Source organism: Glandiceps talaboti, chromosome 5 (assembly GCF_964340395.1).
Source record: "Glandiceps talaboti chromosome 5, keGlaTala1.1, whole genome shotgun sequence".
Lineage (NCBI taxonomy): Eukaryota > Metazoa > Hemichordata > Enteropneusta > Spengelidae > Glandiceps > Glandiceps talaboti.
The window spans coordinates 21117044-21138712 of NC_135553.1; the positions used below are offsets into that span (position 1 = coordinate 21117044).

The following is a 21669-nucleotide window of genomic DNA, read 5'->3' on the forward strand; positions in this document are numbered from 1 at the left end:
AAATATACAGAATATACCAATAAGAGGACTTACTGTAACAATCTAACGTTAAACATATTATTATTCAACTTTATCTTGCTCTGAACCCGAGACACACAACTCTCGCGTTATCTCGCGTGACTTGTCCAGCTGTCTGCTACTAGTATACATGTGACTTTTGAAGGCAGGTCGTCCAAGTACTACGAGGAATAGGTGAACCGTCAACAGAGCAGCGACATGGCTGAATTTGTCCAGCAACGAATGGAGGAAATGCTCCCTGAGCTTGAACAGCTCGAGAGAGTAGGTCTGTTTAGTCGAGGGGAGATAAAGTAAGTACATTCACACATTTTTGTTAGACCTGCTACCACTGTACCACCAGTGCAAATCATTACTACAATGCTAGTCCTGCTTGCAGACGGTGCACTGGCCTGGTCTAGATTACTGACATGACCCTCAACATAATGTATCTATATTGAATTGAATTGACATTTATTTCCCACAAAAGAGATCAACATACAAATAACAAGTCAAAAAAGAAAGAAAGAAAAAGGCTTAAAGTTATGGGTGAGAGACTAGTAAATAGTTTTGAGAACACTAATTGAAGCCACTGTTTTTTTTCAAGAGGGCCCATTGCATTTCAAACCTATGGTGACTGTTGTTGGTGTATGTGAAATAATCTGTGTTTTTGTTGTAGAGCAATGGTAAGGAAGATTCAATCTCATGAATACAGATTGGCCAGACAAAACAAAGTCAGGGAAGATTTCCTTCGCTACATTCAGGTTAGTCTTTATTTCTGTTGTAGGGTTGGGCTTTGTGGAGCTGAAGAGTCTATAATAGGTACACTACATTCTACATTAGTTTTGATTTTGCTTGGTCTAAAATCCTTTAGTAGCAAGTCATATAAATTGTCCCTAAAATGTTACCCTCTGAGGGAAAAATGCAAGAGCGAAAATTACAGTTCACAATCCTCTATGTCCGTATTTCGGTTGTCAATGTGACATATGTATGTATTTGTAAGTATGATGTAGAAAATATATTTCCATTAAAATGGTAGTACCTTTAATATTTCTTTTTTTTAAAAGCAACTCTAAATATTTTTATATCAATTTGATTACCTAACTCTCACTCTCACCTTTATGTTAATGAGAGGTGTGCTGATAAATAAATAATCCTATGGGGCCAATGGTGATGAAAGTGTTAATTAATATAGAACTAATATTGCAATGTTGGTCAAAAATGTGGAATCTTCGTAAAGTCTGTATGGTCGAAAATGGGGGTATTGATTTTTTTTGTCAAAATGGGGTCTTGGGTGGGCAGTATTGACCACGCACCCAGAGCTGGCCACTGGTATCACTGGTACTCATAATTAAAACTATAATTTTTGCATTTTTTGTTTTTCTAGTATGAAATTAATTTATTGTCCTTGATCAACAAAAGGAGAAAGGTGAGTCATCAAGATGTCAAGTTAGTGTGCAAAATAAACGTTGGTCTATTGTCCAAGACCAACGGCTAGATTTCAGTAAGGACCAACAGTTTTACAGAGTTGTACAGCAACTTGTCACTCCTCATGACCAATTGGAATTTGAATAACAATTATAAATGTTGGTGTTTACTTGTATGTAGATCCAGGCTCAGACTGTGTATTTGTATGCACTATGTATCTTTGACACCACTACAACATGTTTGTATACAATGTTATGAGACAGAAATCAAGAAAACACTCATTCTTACATTATGCCAATACTTAATATAAACAATAATAGAACTGTCTTTTTAGAATGTCAACACAAACAGCTAAAAACACTATTCACTTTGTAGTCATTTTAGTTGATCATACCAGAGTCCCTATATAGGGACTGTCACCGTACTAACAGTTAAATGTATTCAAATCCTTCTCTATAGAGAATTGGCTACTTTTTCAAGAAAGCTGAGATAGAGTTCAGTATTGTACAGAGAATAATTGGTCTGTTCAAGGTAAGTGAAGTATGAAAAACAACTTTATACCATGCATAAGCCAAAAATATGGAATATATACTCTGGTCGTTCTACGTCAGGACAACACACATCTATGTCATGACAACGCATGTCTACATCACTGGTTCTGCTGTGTTCGAAATATGAATCAAAACGTTCAAAATTACTGTTACTTTCCCCGTTTTTTTCTTTGATAATACTGACGCTGGTATATTTATGGTATTCTCCAATATTTTCCTTCATTCAGCCAGAAAATTCTTGTGAGCTAAGGGTTGTCACTTTGAGTCACTAGAAAAGTAGTGACAGATGCCCCTTAGGTCACTTCTATTTTCCTTGGCTGAACAAAGAAAAATATTGGGGAATAACATCTAATTATCATCCAATCATTATTTATTTTATTCACCTCAAAAAGGCTTCATAAAAATGTTTGTGTAGGCAAGTGGTATTCTAATAACCCCTGCATGGAGGCAATAATTTGAACTGAGAATACAGTGGATAGGGGCATAATTGGTATTGTGGTCTGTGATCTTTGCTACCATATTAATAATTAATAATAATGGCTGCAATATTAATAATTGTAAAATAGCATAACAAGTATATTGAAAATTAAAATGTTAAATTTGTCAAGAGCAAAACTGACCAGATATCTGAAAACAGTGCATTTCAGTAATAAATGATGGGTGGCAATATGTAAATTGTGATTTTTGTAAACCACTGATATTTCGTCTCCCGTTAGTCAGTGCCAAAGATGAGAGTAATCAGACACTATTGCAATGTTAGTCTGCAAGATAAGACATTCATGGCATGCTATCAGCCAGCACTCACTGGTTAAGAACTTGGAAGCCTGATAAGTCTGAACAACACAACATATCTGACAATCTATTGCAGTGGGTGCTGTCTTTCCATCTGTCTGTCTGTCTTTCCATCTGTCTGTCTGTCTGTCTGTCTGTCTGTCTGTCTGTCTGTACACACACATCTCTGACATGCATTTGGGCCTGAGACTTTGACGTGCCATAAATATACTGCACATTATCCAAGTAGTCAGTGTTGGTGTTTGCTTTGTTCTAGAGAGCCTGTGCATTGTACAGTGATGATATCAAACTATGGATGTCACACATACAATTTTGTAAGAAGTGGGTAAGTATACCATACAGTTTGCTCATGCAAAACTTTTGCTGTGAAAGTTGTTATACCATGCATGAGCCAGGTACAACAACAAAAATATGGAATGTATACTCTGGTCGCTCTATACGCATGTCTGTCATTGGTTTTGCTATGTTTGAAATATGAGTCAAAACGCTTAAAATATTACTCAGTCAGAAAATACTCATGAGCTAAGGGTTGTCACTGCTCGTAGTGACAAGGACCCCTTAGGTCACTCGTATTTTCCTTGGCTGAACGAAGAAAAATATCGGGGAATGATATCTAATTATCATTAATTTCTTTTCCCTCACTCATGGTATCATTACTGGGGGTAAACCATGTAATAAGAATAATATGTACTTGATAAAATGTTTGTACATGTATTAAAGATACACTAGCTGCAACTGGACCGGGTTTGTGAAAAAACTGCATTTTTAGATATAATAACTGAATAGGGAACTTTCAAACCCGCCATGTTGAATGTTGCATCATGGGAAATGTGATAATAAATGCTAATCAATTAGTATTACAAACAATATTATTATATTGTTTGTAACCGTAAATGATCAATTCATAGTTACCCTGACCATTGTTCGAGGTTTGTTTTATCGATAGCTCCAGATTAGGTATTACGATAACCTCAGATAATCCCATAGTCCTTTGCGTCTGAGCATGCTCAGTCTGGATTGCAAGTTCCCCATTGTAATATTGTACACCCTGAACAGTTGTGAATTACTTGTTCAAATACAAATTTGTGTAGCAGTACACATAGTATGGGGGCAATATATCCAATCGAATAATCAAATTGATTTTTGGGTCCATACCAAAAAATCAGTGTCCCCAATGAATTACGATTTCAACTCATTAATGTATTACTTATAGATAAAATAGACCTGTAATTGACATCTGCAATGTCGAAGTTGTTGATATTTCTAAGTTATTGATATGGCTAGAGCACTCTGGCTAGTATTCAGGGAATGTTGGTTTGAATCCTACATGTGTTACTTTTCTTTCCACAATTTAATGTTACTAGTATTTACAACTCCTCAATCTACAGTGTTCAATAGTCAGGATAATTCTTATTTGAACACACAGAATAGACGTACTGCACTGAGTAAAGTATTTACAAGGATTCTGAAACTACACACCAATATAGTAGGTGAGTTGTTGTAACCAAACTTTGTATTACATACATACAATACATACATACATACATACATACATACATACATACATAGAAATGCATTATGGAACTTATAAATCAGTCCGTATAAATAGATGTAAAATCTGACGTTTCGAATAAATATTCTTTTTCAAAGGTAATATCGGCGAGATACAGAAATGTTAGGTAAACACCTGAACATATCTGAATGCAATGGAACAGAACGACAACCACATGTGATTCCCTTTGAATTAATAGATTATTCTCGTCATTCCCAATCTAATCAGGGTTTTTTTTTAAATTTCAGGCGTGTTCTATTGGGTTCTATTTGATGTGTGCAAATATTAGAACTTTTCACACGTATAACCGTTTATCACGCGCGTTCCATATGCATTTCTTTGTACTACAGTCCTAGCAGCATTATATTTTTTACTACTCTATTACATACATACATACATACATACATACATACATACATACAATACACACAATGTACATACATACATACATACATACGTACGTACGTACGTACTTACGTACGTACGTACGTACGTACGTACATACATACATACATACATACATACATACATACGTACGTACGTACATACGTACATACATACATGTTAGTATATACAGTGTTAAACAGTTTGTGAACTTTTTGAGAGAAGGCTTGTAAATATTTGACCCCAGTAATGAAGAAATCCATTGTACGTTTATTTTCAGAAAATACGAACAGTTTGTCCAGAGATATTTGTTGAATTTTGTTAAGACACTTAAATAAGCGGGAACGGACTTGATGAGTTGCCAGACAACTAATTTCCATTTTCCCTGTTTTCCCATCTTATTGTAATGGCTGTATAAATTTTCTTATTTGTATTTGTATATGATTATTAGGTCTTTTGAATCTGCAAAATAAAGAATTATTAAAAATATCAACAATATTACAAAATGAATATGGATAATTAACCAAGCATGATATAAACAAATGAATCCAAGAAAATTTGTGTGTATCTTTTCTCTTCTTTTTTTTAAATATAATTTTTGTGCTGGGAATTGCTCCCAGTGATTTTCTAGTCTGCAGACATATACGTGTACATATACATGTACCCTTACACACATGCATATACACACAATCACACATTTGTGTGTATCTTATTGTTTGTATAAATGAATGTTATGTTATTTATGCAGGTTTGTGGATAATGGCTGCCAAGTTTGAGATGGAAGATAATAACTCACCCGACAATGCCAGAGGTCTCTTTCTCAGAGCTTTAAGATTTCATCCAGAGTCCAAACAACTATGGATAGAGGTAGAGTTGGACTGTTTCATTGACTCAGTTGTTATGTCTGTGCTGCGTTCTTCTATATGAATAATGATTTGGTTATTAATCAGTATCTCAACTTTTATGCTAAATTTGTGTTAGGTCTAATTTTAAAATTCAGTTTCCAATAGCATGACTTCAGAAAAAGTGCAGGTAGGTCAAGATTTGATTTTAGTTTACATTTTTTTTTAAAATTACGTGGACTCAAAGACAAGATACTCATTGGTCACAATACTTCCGTAACAGTTGGTGAGGTGTAAAAGAAGTAAATGAAGACAATTATGTGATTCAGAAGTAGACAAACACAATATGCAGACTGTGCTGTTATAGACTGAAATGACAATGTTTCTTTCTCAATGTGGTTTTTAAAGTAACCAAAGATACTTTGTCAAGAAAATCTACATAGAAATAGATTCTGAAGTAAATTGTCATACTTTTACCTTTATGCATGTAAACAATATTTAGGGTCAGCGGCTTAACCTAGGGTCGGTCGGATTATCGGAAACACGCTATTATTTTCATTTGGTCTTATATCAGATGTACAAAGACTGAGTGCACTGTAACAGCAACAGTAAACCTTTTTGTTGTTGACAAGTTTTGACCATACATTTATACAAATCTCCAGCCTTGACTGATTTAAAGCAAAACTGGAAACATATTTGTTCATCAAAGCCAACCATCTGCTTTGGCCATTCAGTGCTACTGAACAGAACATCATTCTGAAGAATAGGTGCTATAGAAATTTGATTGATTGATTGATTGATATAGCATTTGAACATCAGAAAATGGGGAAAAATGTACGACAATTATGTTCCCCATAAATCATCACTATTTTGGTAAATTTATCATGATGTCAATCAAAATTTAGTGGTCGCGTTCTTTGGTTGGTAATAATTTATTTCTTGAAATTTTGGTAAAAACACTTTTCTTCTTTCATTCATTCATTCTTTCTTTTTTGTCTACTTTCTGTCTGCAGTATTTTCGTTTAGAACTTATGAATGCTGACAAGGTAAGTTTGCTTTAAAGTTGAACTCCACTCAAGGAAATACAGACATTTTCATAAACTATGGATTCTGGAGAGTCATTTCATGGTTTTGACATCACTTGCACTTTCAGAGAAACATCAAGTTGATCTTGTGTCTGTATAGGGTATCTTTACAATGGGCCACAATGCATAGTTCATGTAAATGCCTTTATTTCCTGGAGAGGCGTTCCACTTTAAATGTCAGTATGTGAGTTATTGCTGAACTCTTACTCATTTGTTTTGTGATAAAAGAAGTCATTATGAGTTCTGTGTCAAAATGAAGTGGATTTATTGTTAGTCATTACATAGTAAGAGATAGGGATACCAATTTGTGGTGTATGGATCACAATAAATTAGTGTATGTAACTATCAGACTTATGTGTATATGCTTTGTAACTCATGGAGTCATGGTGAATGGTTAGAGTGGCCAGCTTTGAATCTGCAGGTTGCAGGTTTGAGCCCGGTCGCTGCCAATTGTTTCTGAATGACTGAAGTCCTTGGTTAAGATTTGAACCACAATTGTGCCTCGATCAACCCTGTTGTGTAATTGGGGACCTGGTAGGATAGAGGTTGCAGTGTGAATGATTTAATCATATGCGCTTATAGGCTGCAATGGATTAAAGGGCCATTGTGCCACTATAGATCTGTGCTAGGGGATAATAATTGTAAAGCGCTTTGAGCACAAAGTGGGAAAGTGCTATATAAGAACCAACATTATCATTATTTATTATTTCAAGTCTCGGAGTTGAAACAGACTCATAATAATATCAATGTTGGGTTTTTATACAGTGCTTTCCCACTCTATACTCAAATTTAAGCTCTTGACAATTAGCATGGATCATTGGTGACAGAACGGCCCTTAACTTCCTCAACTCCCTGGGGAGCATACAATCCATTGCAGCCTTTATAAAGCAAATAGGGTTACATTGCAACCTCTCTCCTACCAGGTCCCCATTTATACAACAGGGTTGACTTAGGCACAATTTCGGTTCAAATCTTGCCCTAGGACTTTAGCCATTCAGAAACAAACGACAGCAACAGGGTTTGAACCTGCAACCCACAGATTCCAAGTTGGCCACTCTAACCATTTGACCATGGCATTATGACTCAATGTTACTTTCAAGTCAAAGATTACTACTGCAAGTCTTGAATCATATGGAAGGATCTCTATCCATACATGTTAATTATTTTGTAAGTAAATATTTTTTATTGTATTCCAGCTCTTAAAAATGTGAACCATTTTTTTTTGCAGCTAAGAAAGAGATGGAATGTATTACAGAATGAAAAGGTATGTACTATATGTTGATCTATTAGCTAGTAACAACTTTATTATACTGTAGATTAAGAGTGGGTCTCTAAGTTACTCGGAGTCTATTAAAGTTAGTAACAGCTGTGGGCCACAGTGCTCATGAGAGTCAACAGAAATGTTTATTCATGAGTGAACATTGAATATTCAGGACTCCTAAGTGCTTAGTCCTTTCAGTGTAAAACATCTCATGAATATTCATTTTCACCCAACATCTGAACTCGCAAGTAATTGTAGATGATGTAAAATCATAAAATGATTCTCCAGAACCCATATCTCTATATCCTGGAGTGTTATTCCCCTTTAACCTTGACCATTCTCTTCAAGGTCAACTGTTTATTCTAGTTTCCAACTCCAGTAGACGTCTTTTTTTAAAAATATATGTATATTGATGACAGAGAGTTTTATTATGGTATTACCAGTACAGCTGTACAAAATAATTGTTGTCTTTTTAGCATTGTAAACAATCAAGCTCTAGATGAGTTTCAAACATAGTGAAACCAGTGACCTTGGTATCACAAGAATTTTTTGTACAGTGTACAATGGTATTTTTGTTTTGTCTTTGCAGTCAATTGACATTGAGAAGAGTGCAATTGATGATGATCTGATGCAAGGCAAAGCTGCCAGTGTCAGTTATATGAAAGCTGTAGAGGTCATGTCAGGTTAGTTACGATGCAAGGCAAAACTGCCAGTGTCAGTTATATGAAAGCTGTAGACGTCATGTCAGGTTAGTTACTATGCAAGGCAAAGCTGCCAGTGTCAGTTATATGAAAGCTGTAGAGGTCATGTCAGGTTAGTTACTATGCAAGGCAAAGCTGCCTGTGTCAGCTATATGAAAGCTAGCTGTAGAGGTCATGTTCAGTAAGGGACAATGCAAAGCAAAGTCGCATGTGTCAGTTATATGAAAGCTGTAGAGGCCATGTTGGCAAGTAAACCCAAACCCAAATACCAGACCTGTGCTTGAATATCCATACTTCGTTTCATTGCATCGTCGTAAACCACAGCCTCTTTTATGGCACTGTCCAAGATACACCGTGGTCGTGAGCCCTGGTTTGCAAGAATGTTTCATTGAAATTTAGCACTGATTTTAATAAATAAGATAACCATTAATCATATGCTGAAAATTTCCACTTGCACATTTGTTTATAATTTTTTTACAGACTGTCAATATATTTGAGACTGTAACTTTCTTTGTTTTAAATTATTTTATTATTTCCAGATGATATTGATTTCAGATTGTCATTCCTACCAATATGCAGGGATTTTGATTTCACTCAGGAAATAGAGGATAAAATTTACAATGAGTAAGTAATGGGAATAACAATTTCATCTTATGTAATGATAAAATAATATCATAAGTAGGCAAAGCCCATAAGCTCGTGCAGGGTAGATTCATTTGTAACCGTGACTAGCTGCCTCATGATGATATTGTAGATAGCGGCCTCTGCGTGGAGAATGCACATAGTATAAAACCACCCAAAAAACTTGCTTAGTATACATAGGACGTGCATGCATACTAGTCATTGAGCTGCTATGCAGCCGCTGTGCGGATTATTATTACGTATATACTGGAGATTACCTGCATTGGTGTGCATGCATACTAGTGGTAGTTTCACTGCAGTGCAATATCGAAAACATTATTGCCCACCTCCATGCAAATGATATGCAAATGTGGATGTGATCATTTGCTACACACAGAATTGCATGATCGCCATGTATGATTTTTATGATTTTTTTAATGGAAATTTGCCGTTTCAGATGAAAATGTAATAATAACAGAACTCCATGCCACATTGAGATCTAGTGAGGGTACTCAAGAGTATTTGCATGCACTCATGCATGCAGTGTTTTTCTGCTGCACTTTCACTAACTATGCTTGTGAAAGTACGTACCACAGAGGACACTGCATGCACACGTGCAAATACCCTGTGTACACCACACTTGCACTCACATATCATGGAGTTTTGTCATATTATTGCATAATGTACTGGTGAATACTTAACACCACTCTGTGCGCATGCTAATGGTTCCACTGCAGCGTAATACCGGGAACATTATTTGCATACAAACATGCATGCAAATGATATGTAGATGAGGATGCAATCTTTCCTTGCACACAAAATTTTTGGTCACAAAGTATGATATTAGTGAAATTTATTGTTTCAGATAAACAATCATGTAATAATAACAGAACCCCATACCGCATGACTGCCAGTGTGGATACTCAGAGCCTGAGAGGTACTGGTATTTGCATTCATGTTTGCAGTGTCTTCTTCTATGCTGTCGCTGCACATGCCAAGCTCGTAAAATTGCACCTACAGAGAACACTCCAATGCTTAAGATGCAAATACTCAAAGTACACAACACTTGCACTTAAGGACCATGGGGCCCTGTCACATCATCAATATTTGCATAATGAATTATTATGTACTAGACATATTCTTTGTGAGTTGATGTCAAAATTTCTTTATTTCTACAGTCTCAAGAAAGACCACCCTGAGAATGAACTGACTTGGAATGCCTTGGCTAGAAGACATCTTGTCAATGAACAGAAGGTTATTATTGATGCCAAACACAGAAAACTAGATCCAGGTGAGTGTTCAAAATGGTTTTACATCAATCAGAAATGTTGACTGTCATTCTCAACTCAAAAAATGTACCATATAGAGATTTCGTTCAAGTGTCTACCCCAGATTAGCAGGTGCAGGTTTTCTTGTAAATATAGCAAAGCATTAATTTATTTTTGGTATTCATATAACTTTTTATGTAATGGCAGCCAAATTTGGGCAACAGCTACGAAACCTCTGAAGACATAGAGACTGCACTCAAGTGCCTACTCCTGTTACTCTCAGGGACAATCTTTCTTTGAGACCCTTGACCATTTCCCATGGCTTTAACCTTCAGGGTCAAATAGCAAAATCAACTTGAAGCCATTTTTTTTTTTGCACTTGAGGATGATCAAGGTCTGTAGTTAACGGATAAAAATATCGCATTCTTTTCCAATTTACCATTCCAAAGTAACTATATTGTACTGTCTTATTGATTCTTGGAACCATGAACAATATATTGTCTAATGATTATACTGTTTATGATGCACTTTTGGGTATTTTTTTTCAAAGCTTGTCCAACTTGATTCAGTACATGGAACATGCTCACCATATTTGGTGTGAAAATTCACCATTTGTACAGTCATACATCATCATCATCATCATCATCATTCGTCAATAGACAGAAGATCCACGTTAATCACTAGCACACTTTTCCTCCACATTTCTGTATTATTCATGATGGTGAGAATCTCCCTTTCATCATTTCGGGCAACTTCCTTCTTCAGCATATCTGGATATGTCAGCATAATGTCTGATATCAAGAATATCAAATAAAAAAATATCTATTTTTTTGTTCATGTATAGATTCTAACTTTTCTTGTAGATATAGCAGTTTTACAGTTAGAAGAGAAATGTTTTGCTGTATTTGACAAAGCTGTCAAGAAGGTACCCACAAGGAAGATGTGGACTCTGTATGCCGAGACTTGTCTTGAAAGAGTGAGAGTGGGACAGTCAGAACATCTCTCAAATCAGGTACTTTGTTCAAAGAAAGCATGGACATTGGTTTAATTATAGTCTCAGTAGGGAGGCTTCTCTGAAATCTATTTTTTTCCAGTGGCCATGAACATACAACATTAATGTACCAGTCCACAGGACGACACAACACGGGCAGTATTTTATTGACAGAGTTCCATAAACCTGCAGTGTACTGTTTTTGGACTTCCAGTGTTGACACCATTACAGAGTGATTAGATTCACACAATAAAGCTTGCCCATTTGTGTAATTTACCATATCAAACAACATTAATTTTAGTTTGTGTCTACCTTAATATTAGTATACTAAAGCCTCAATTTACCAGAGCCGTAATTCCAGGTGTGAAAAAAAGGTTTCCTGTATGTAATGCAAGTTTAATCCAGCAATATATACTATTTCTAATCCTGCACTTTATACACAGCTCAAAACAAAGTATGTAAGGCTGACTTATTCATTTGTAATGTCATCAATTTTACACTGCATTTCAAAGTTAATAACTTTATTAAATATAATCCTTTCAGCATGTCCTTAGAGCCTTGAAAGTGTTATCAAGCATCAAGTATCATTTATCAGAAGAGCTGTACGAAAAATGGGTGAGTTTTACATCAGCACTTTGGCCTCTTTCAGATCAGAGGGTTGTATGAAAAGTGGGCGAGTTTTACATCTTTTATTTAACACTTTGGCCACTTTTAGATCAGAGTGTTGTATTATCTTGTACTTTGCTCAGTTTCAGAGCATTGTACGTACTTCCCTTTCTATAGATATGGTCCTTTTGAAGTCAATGAACACTTGTTGAATGTGGTGTGAATGAGGAGGTGGTGTACCAATGTCACTTTATTCTTTCCAAAGGAATGAAGTTGCTGTATATATATGTGTGTGTATCATAAAATGTTGCAAGCCAAGCCGCTTTGTAGCCTGCAATATGAAATTTCCAGGATTTTGACTAGTACTCAATGAGTGCACTTGATAACTTAATTACAGCTACCTCAGACCTAGATACAGTTAGGACTGCAAACTTTCTTTTCTCTTGCTTGAAAGACTGGCAGTAAGATGGTGATGGTATGGAGTTGACAAAGCTAAATGTAGGTTGCAACCATAATAAGTTTTACAGATTGTCTCTTAATTTACCATATTCATGACAAATTGAATCTGAATTCTCGATACCTGAAATAGCATATTACTGCCAAGGTGCACCATACAAATAACGAACATTCAATTTCTTGGTCAACACCATAATTTCCGCTCCACGCGTTTCACTTGCATTACTATAGGTGTGCATGAGCGTGACATTCTTATTCAATTTTGACCTTTTAGCATGGGGTGAAATGTTATTACAGGTACCGAGGATTGTCATTGTTGGTTGATATCTTAACATTGTATGTTATGTTTGTAGGTAAAGATGTTGGTGAAAGTTGGATTTGTAGATAAAGCCAAAGAAGTCGCTGAAATTGCCACCAAATCCCATGACAAATCAGTCAAACTATGGCTTCAAAGATTACAGTTAGCTATTTATGATATGCAGCCAGGTAAGTACTACATTGTACAACATCCATTATGACTTTGATGTGAAAATGAAACTTACAAGTTACATTTGGTTTGTCGGTTCTGGAAGTATTAATTCCTTTAATGTATCTTTGAGAAGACAATACGCAGAGATGATGTTGAAAGTGGAAACATTGAAACATCATCGTAGACAAACTCAAAAGTACAGTAAAAGTATTGTGCCAATAGGCAAACAGGCAAACTAAGACATGAAAAAGAGGCTGGTGTTTAAGAAAAGGTTATCACAAAATGTTAAATACATAGGTCAAATTATTTCACTGAGGATACAAATCCTACAAATCCTAGCAAATGCAATCAGGAAAAAATGATATTTTTACCTGGTAATTCTTAGTATATACATTGTATAATTTTGTTAGTTACAAACCTATTATATATATTATACCTTGCACAAGCCAAGTTTTTGTGTTAGAAAAGAAAATATGGATGATATACCCTGGCTGTTATATGTCATGACAAACTGTCTCTACGTCACTGTCCTGCAGTGCTTAAAATACAAGTCAAGAACTTCCAAAGCATCTTTGTTTTTCTGAATCTTTCATAAATTATGCCTGAGGGGTTTGATTATACTATTCCCAAATATTTCTTTTTTCATTTAGCCATAAAATCCTCATGACCTAAGGGTTTTGTCACTACTCATCCAGCAACTCGTAGTGACTAGGCCCCTTATGTTCACTCATATTTTCCTTTGCAGAAGATATTGGGGAATAATAGTATTTATACCATGCACAAGCTGAATTTAACAAAAAATATGAAATATATAATCTAGTCTTTCTACATCATGACAATGGACATCTATGTCATAACTACATGTGTCTACATCACTGGTTCTGCTGTATTCGAAATGTTCAAAATTGCCATTACTTTCCCCGATTTTTCTTTGATATTACTGGCGCTGGTATAATTATGTTGTTCTCCAATATTTGTCCTCATTCAGCCAGAAAATCTTCATGACCTAATGGTTTTGTCATTACTAATCCAGCAACTTGTAGTGACTAGGCCCCTTATGTTTGCTGAACAAAGAAAATATTGGGGAATAAATATAGTAATTATATTATAATTTTTTGAAGGTGAAGAAAATGATAAAACAGAAGTAATGGACTTATTTGATTATGCTGTTTCACATGTCAAGTCTAAGGTAAGCCAATGTGCTCTCTAATGATAGCCAAATTTTGTTGTTATGGGTCAAACTGAGAAAAACGGCATTCTTGTGAGTCACCGCATAGAAAGAGATAGGGGAACATCAAATTTTGGTGTGGCAATAGATATTGTGTGCGTCAGTGGCGCGTCAAATTGGCTTAGAGGGCTCACTGTTTAAAGCCTTATACCTAGACTTGAGACCGATCATTCTTGGTGACGTTTAACGTGAAATATCACTTCTGATATAGGATGTTATCGTATATTTGATACTAAATATTTTTAAGTTATTAGCTTTTTTATCATGCTAGTGATTTAACCTAATATATGTATCAGAGTTATGTAGTGTAAAGTACAATACATTAGAATCATCTAAATATGATTCTAATGACTAATCCTGCTAAACATGTAGCATTTTACCTAACAGTGATTCTTGTGATTCAGGAATATTTGATTGTACTTGGTATTAAAATACATTCAATTGTCATTTTCAACACATAGAAGTCACTGCCACTATGGGATTTAGGACTAACATGGTGTCTTGCATGCAATCCAAGTGAAGTTGAAAAGGTCTTTGAGGTAAGTTGAAGCCCCTGACATATTTTATGTTCAGATATTGTAGTATTGATTACAAAACAGTACATGGTTCAGATAGCATTTTAAAAAGTGTTTCAACCCTGTTGGTACTGATAGAGAGAAAAGTAGATTTTTCGGTTCCAAGATGCATTGCGCGAGAGGACGTCACTGATGTTGTTACATTTACATATAGTCTTGTTTTGTCATTATTACGTTTGAAAGACCATCACCATTGTCATCAGGAAGTGATGGAAAGACATTTGATGTCTTTGATTATGAGTGATTTTACAGAACAAGGACTAAACATTATCAATGACAGAGAGTGATTTTACAGATAAACCAAGGGTACGGTCAGGTGACAACCATCCCACTGAGTAACGTGTGCAAACCCATCAGCGTGTACACAATACATGGCATTGTATGGAGAGACACAATGCATCTTGATACCCAAATCCAAAACATTATTTAGCAAATAATTTCTGACATACAAAATATATAAACAGTCATTGTGTACTGTAAATTTTTCTTTAGGCCAAATAAAAAAAATTGTGTTTTTCTGATAACTTGACTGACTCAAGTTTAAGCCTCCAACCCTAAACATTTTTTTTTAAACATTTAAACTCCAAAAAGATAAGAAATTCTTTGACTTCTTGACCTCATGCACGTGTGTATATATTTCATCAAATTATAACAGAATGAGTATTCTGACCAACATTTTGTTTGTTCTTGGGTTGAAAATAAAAACGATCACATGAAATAAACTAAAATCCTGACCTACCTACCCTATTTTCTGAGGCCATGTTATCGGAAACACACAATTTAATATTAGTTTTTCACCTGAAGCTCTTTTTTTTGAAAAACAAACATATATTACATTGATAACACTTGTGTGTCTGTTCACATCCCCAGCATGGAATGAAAGAACACCAACAAGTAGCCGCTGTCATGAGAGAAAGATACTTGGCTTGGGCAGCCTTCAGTGGTGGCATCCAGAAAACTAGACAGATTTACAAGAAGTAAGTCACAAAAAATGACAACTGACATCACCTATGAACTTGTTAACACTATTTTACTCCAATGAATTAATTCATTTTAATTCAAGTAGTTGTATATTGAACAGTAATTTTTCACTAATGTTTTATTTTTATACTTTTGCCGTATTGAATAAAAGTACTTGATGTATATTTTGACATATTCAAGTACAATATACTTAATATAATTATTAAGTATATATGTATATGAATAAGTATAATATTCTTATTCGGGTAGTTGTGAATTAAACTGATTTGTCACTATTATTTTATGTGATTAATTTTTGCCTTATTAAAAAATACGCCAAACCTTTACTGAAAAAGGGCAAATCCTTCTCCAGCGTGATGTCCATGACACAGTACACAGATCTCATTAGGTGAATTACCTATCTACTAATCATTGGTGATACTGTGTATACTAGCTTGATGTCCATGTGTAAACAGATCTCATTAGTTGAATTACCTATCTACTAATCATTGGTGATACTGTGTATACTAGCTTGATGTCCATTTGTAAACAGATATCTTGTCATAAGTTGAATTACCTGTCTACTAATCATTGGTGATACTGTGTATAGTAGCTTGATGTCCATTTGTAAACAGATCTTCTCATTAGCTGAATTACCTATCTACTAATCATTGGTGATACTATGTATACTAGCTTGATGTCCATATGTAAACAGATCTCATTAGTTGAATTACCTATCTACTAATCACTGGTGATACTGTGTATACTAGCTTGATGTCCATATGTAAACAGATCTCATTAGTTGAATTAGCTATCTACTAATCATTGGTGATACTATGTATACTAGCTTGATGTCCATATGTAAACAGATCTCATTAGTTGAATTAGCTATCTCCTAATCATTGGTGATACTGTGTATACTAGCTTGATGTCCATATGTAAACAGATCTCATTAGTTAAATTAGCTATCTACTAATCATTGGTGATACTGTGTATACTAGCTTGATGTCCATATGTAAACAGATCCCATTAGTTGAATTAGCTATCTACTAATCATTGGTGATACTATGTATACTAGCTTGATGTCCATATGTAAACAGATCTCATTAGTTGAATTAGCTATCTACTAATCATTGGTGATACTGTGTATACTAGCTTGATGTCCATATGTAAACAGATCTCATTAGTTGAATTAGCTATCTACTAATCATTGGTGATACTGTGTATACTAGCTTGATGTCTATATGTAAACAGATCTCATTAGTTGAATTAGCTATCTCCTAATCACTGGTGATACTGTGTATACTAGCTTGAGGTCCATGTGTAAACAGCTCTCATTAGTTAAATTGCCTATCTCCTAATCATTGGTGATACTGTGTATACTAGCTTGAGGTCCATGTGTAAACAGATCTCATTAGTTGAATTACCTATCTACTAATCATTGGTGATACTGTGTATACTAGCTTGATGTCCATATGTAAACAGATCCCATTAGTTGAATTAGCTATCTACTAATCATTGGTGATACTGTGTATACTAGCTTGATGTCTATGTGTAAACAGATCTCATTAGTTGAATTACCTATCTACTAATCATTGGTGATACTGTGTATACTAGCTTGATGTCCATGTGTAAACAGCTCTCATTAGTTAAATTGCCTATCTACTAATCATTGGTGATACTGTGTATACTAGCTTGATGTCTATATGTAAATAGATCTCATTAGTTGAATTACCTATCTACTAATCATTGGTGATACTGTGTATACTAGCTTGATGTCCATGTGTAAACAGCTCTCATTAGTTAAATTGCCTATCTACTAATCATTGGTGATACTGTGTATACTAGCTTGATGTCCATATGTAAACAGATCTCATTAGTTGAATTAGCTATCTACTAATCATTGGTGATACTGTGTATACTAGCTTGATGTCTATATGTAAATAGATCTCATTAGTTGAATTACCTATCTACTAATCATTGGTGATACTGTGTATACTAGCTTGATGTCCATGTGTAAACAGATCTTCTCATTATTAGTTAAATTAGCTATCTACTAATCATTGGTGATACTGTGTATACTAGCTTGATGTCCATATGTAAATAGAGGTACAGCCCATTTTACTCATTTGACAACAAGTCCTAACTTTGTGAGATTGGATGATGTTGTTTTTGATCATGTGACAATAGTACAACTATTGAAACGTAGTAAATACGTCCCAAAATAAGAAAAAACATGTCTGAGATACAGGTGATAATGGACCTAATGTTGTAGAACCAATTAGTTCCGGTTACCACTATTTACGGCTTCAGATGATTTTTTTAAAATCATTATTATGGCCTTACGGTTTATTTTTTAAAACTATTAAACATTATCAATAATAAGTTATGGGGACATTACAGAGCAACCCACAATAAAAACCCTGGAATCACAGTTTACCTTATCTCAATTTGTTGTGTGTGTTTTTTATGTTGCAGACTAGCATCTTCCAGACCAAAAACACTGGACTTTTTAATGAAGTATATTGAACTTGAGAAATCACAGGTAGGTATCGAAGACAATTCGTATCAAGTGTTCTCACAAAAGTGTAATAGGCCATTCCTGACTGCAAACAGGAAATTGAGAATACAGCGCCCTCACTCAAATTGGTGGTATCATCACCTCATTGTACTGTTTCGTTTAAGAGCTTTGTCCCTTACATGGTAATCTGTAGAAGTGTAAATCAGGGATGTTTTTCATATTGTTCAGACATTGAAGAAAGCAGCAGTGCTCTACGATTAACCAAGTTACCTATGTCATGTATACCCCCAAGGTACACACAGACAGGAAGTAGAGCACGACCATGGCAAATTTTGAAAAGGCCTATTTTCCCATTATGAGGATCTTATTTCTCCTGTATATGTCATTTATCCTCAGAATTAGTCTCAGTTACCCAGACTCCCATTGCAGAGGGCTCTACTACAAGACCACCCAGATGAGAGTCTAAGGGAAACGTAATCCAAAGTTGTCTGCACTGAATGTCTCTTCCAGAGCATTGCTCTCTGGGAAGTACTTCATGTACAGTCCAACATGGTGCACTGAATGATCCAGGTTTTTTCATGACAGGTTATCGTGTCTCAAACAGCTGAATCATCTTGATTTCAAAGAACAGGCTTTGTAAGCGGCAGTCTCCATGACTTGAAAGAAATGTACTGTGTGACTTCCAGTGTGGACGACTTTGGTTTCCCCATACTCCCATCTGGGTAGTCTCGTAGTAGAGCCCTGAGCGGTGGGAGTCTGGATAACCAAGACTACCTCCGACTCGGAAGCAATTGTCAGTTAAAAGTGACCAACAGCTCATTTCAAAATCAATTATTACTTACTTACTTTATAACAACGATGAAAATAACAACATTGTAATATGGATATTTAAAATTTTGGCTATCAGCTGTAAGAATATTTTCCTCTTGTTTACATCAGTCTGAGCCTAAAATGAAGAAATTGAGAAGCTGTTTTGAAGAAGCAATAGAAGACTTTGGTTCTACTAGTCCAGGTATTTGAAAGTACATGTAGTAAAATAATGAATGTTTAATCTGTAGGTTAGCCCAATAGTAAGTATTCTAGTAGAACATGAATGTATTGTATATCAACCCATGTCAACATAAATTGTGTGTGTGTATGTATGTATGTGTGTGTGTGTGCGTACGTACGTGCGTGCGTGCGTGTGTATGTACATACGTACGTACGTACGTACGTACGTACGTACTTACGTAGGGGGGATGTTCATACGGATGTGTTGGATTGTACATAACATTGTGATCCCATCAGTGATATGCAAATTAGGTCTAAAAATGTGTCTTTTTGGTGAAAAAATTACAATGCCAATTGAGCTCAAATTTTGGAGGGATATTTCTAGGATGTGTAGTACGTGTGTGTGTGTGTGTTTGTGTGTGTGTGTGTGTGCACATGCGGGCATGTGCGTGCGTGTGTGTATCATTTGTTCCTGCTTTTGTACCGTTTATTCGGCACAACATACATTCAGATAAACATTCAGTTTCTTCATGTAGGTTTACAATTTGACTTTGAATCCATGAATTTAATAATAATTAAGTACATTTTTTCTTTCAAATAAAATGCTTTCCAGATTTGTGGTTGTCCTACATTCAACTGGAATTGTCTCACCCAAAGGGCAAAACAGAAAATGTTGGTAAACTTCACTGGAGGGCTGTCAAGAATTTGAAAGCTGATGCAGCGGATGATTTCATTAACAGATTCACTTTACTACAAACTGGGCATTCTGTTTAGACCTCAACATGTTAAAACTTTTGTGTGTACTTGAGCAAATTAGTTTATGTTTATCAGTTGAAAAAAAAAAATGAGTGAATATTTATTTCTTTGACTTTCGTTAGGATTGTCAAAATCAACCCATTTCTTGAATATTGCAGACATTTTGTGATATTTAAGTGTGGCCAACCCATTTCTTGCATGTTGCAGACATTTTGTGATATTTAAGTGTGGCCAACCCATTTCTTGCATATTGCAGACATTTTGTGATATTTAAGTGTGGCCAACCCATTTCTTGCATATTGCAGACATTTTGTGATATTTAAGTGTAGCCAACCCATTTCTTGCATATTGCAGACATTTTGTGATATTTAAGTGTGGCCAACCCATTTCTTGCATATTGCAGACACTTTGTGATATTAAGTGTGGCCAAATTCTTTCAATCATGATGGCTTATTTTCCTTTGTCTAAAATAACTCTTTATTTCCCATTTGCACAAATTGTCAGAAGTAGGATACACTTCAATTTCAGTTGTTTCAAGTCAACCCCTTCTTGCATTTGTTATGAGATCTGATTATTTCCAATTTCCCTTTCATGGACACACAGTTACATTAAACTTGCACTAGCAGCAGCTGAGAACTGTTTTTTCATCATGTCTTAAACCAAATATGTATTGACTAATAAATGGTCAGTTACTTATGAGAAAGACATTTTATCTGTTAATTAGTAGTCTATATTATCTGTAGAAAGTGTAGTGACAAGTTTAAATCTTGAGAGAAAACTTGGTTTTGAATGTGTCACCATGTTAAAACTAGTGTCATTTTTTGATCCGAGAACCACAATTGATTCACTGAAAATTTTTAAAATACCATTAATTAGACATTGTACATCTTAATCAGTGGTCGGTTGATCTTATCCCTAAGTACAGCAGTTACACTAACAGGTTGAAATTGTGGTTGCCATTGAGGGTGCCGATTTTTGTGTGTGGACCCAAAAATGTTCCCAAAATTTGCAGCTATTGCAGCTTAAAAAGGCACAATCATGACTACAAACAGAACACTGAATGTGTATTCATACATTGTGATCCATTTGAATTAAGTCAAGTCTGTCGTCTCTACCCCTTTTTTTCTTAGCTGACAAAGGATTGGTTTGTATTTATACATCTGTTGACTAGAAGTTAGAATATTGGAGGGGGCCAGAGCCTCGGGATACTGTCATAGTTCGATCCATAGATTTATATCACACAAGTATACATGCTGTTGCTATTCTAGTAATTTGTAATTATAAAAGACCAACGTTGTATCATTCCAACTAGAAATAAAAGCAAGATACTCATACCTCTACTATTCTACGTGGTCACAACTTGTTTCTGTGATTTCATACTGAATCAAAGGTCCATCATTATTCTTATTATTCTCCAACAGAGCAAAACCTGGGATGATACTGCTGTAATAAACCCCATCAATGCCACTGCTCTTTTAAATCGACCACCCACAGAGTTTTAGAAATGTAATTATCTTTCTAATCCTTGCATTTCGACCACAACAAAATCAATGTATTTCTTTTTCTTCTTTTTTTATTTCGACCACCAAATATAACCATCAGTTGGGGAAGCTTTATTTTTATGAATCCTAAATAAAA

At 35.2% G+C, this 21669-nt stretch overlaps 1 protein-coding gene across 1 annotated transcript; it reads left to right on the forward strand.

Annotated features, from left to right (window-relative positions):
- The first annotated feature begins 167 nt into the window (after window positions 1-167).
- LOC144435745 (U3 small nucleolar RNA-associated protein 6 homolog) lies at window positions 168-20359 on the forward strand. The gene is made up of 21 exons (XM_078124358.1): window positions 168-308; window positions 674-758; window positions 1382-1423; window positions 1882-1953; window positions 3022-3090; window positions 4192-4255; window positions 5450-5568; window positions 6557-6589; window positions 7857-7892; window positions 8479-8572; window positions 9130-9214; window positions 10390-10502; window positions 11343-11491; window positions 12014-12085; window positions 12886-13018; window positions 14123-14190; window positions 14691-14768; window positions 15675-15781; window positions 18243-18309; window positions 19225-19297; window positions 19889-20359. The coding sequence occupies exons 1-21, from the start codon at window positions 217-219 to the stop codon at window positions 20047-20049; spliced, it is 1812 nt and encodes a 603-aa protein (XP_077980484.1). The 5' UTR covers window positions 168-216; the 3' UTR covers window positions 20050-20359.
- Window positions 20360-21669: the final 1310 nt, after the last annotated feature.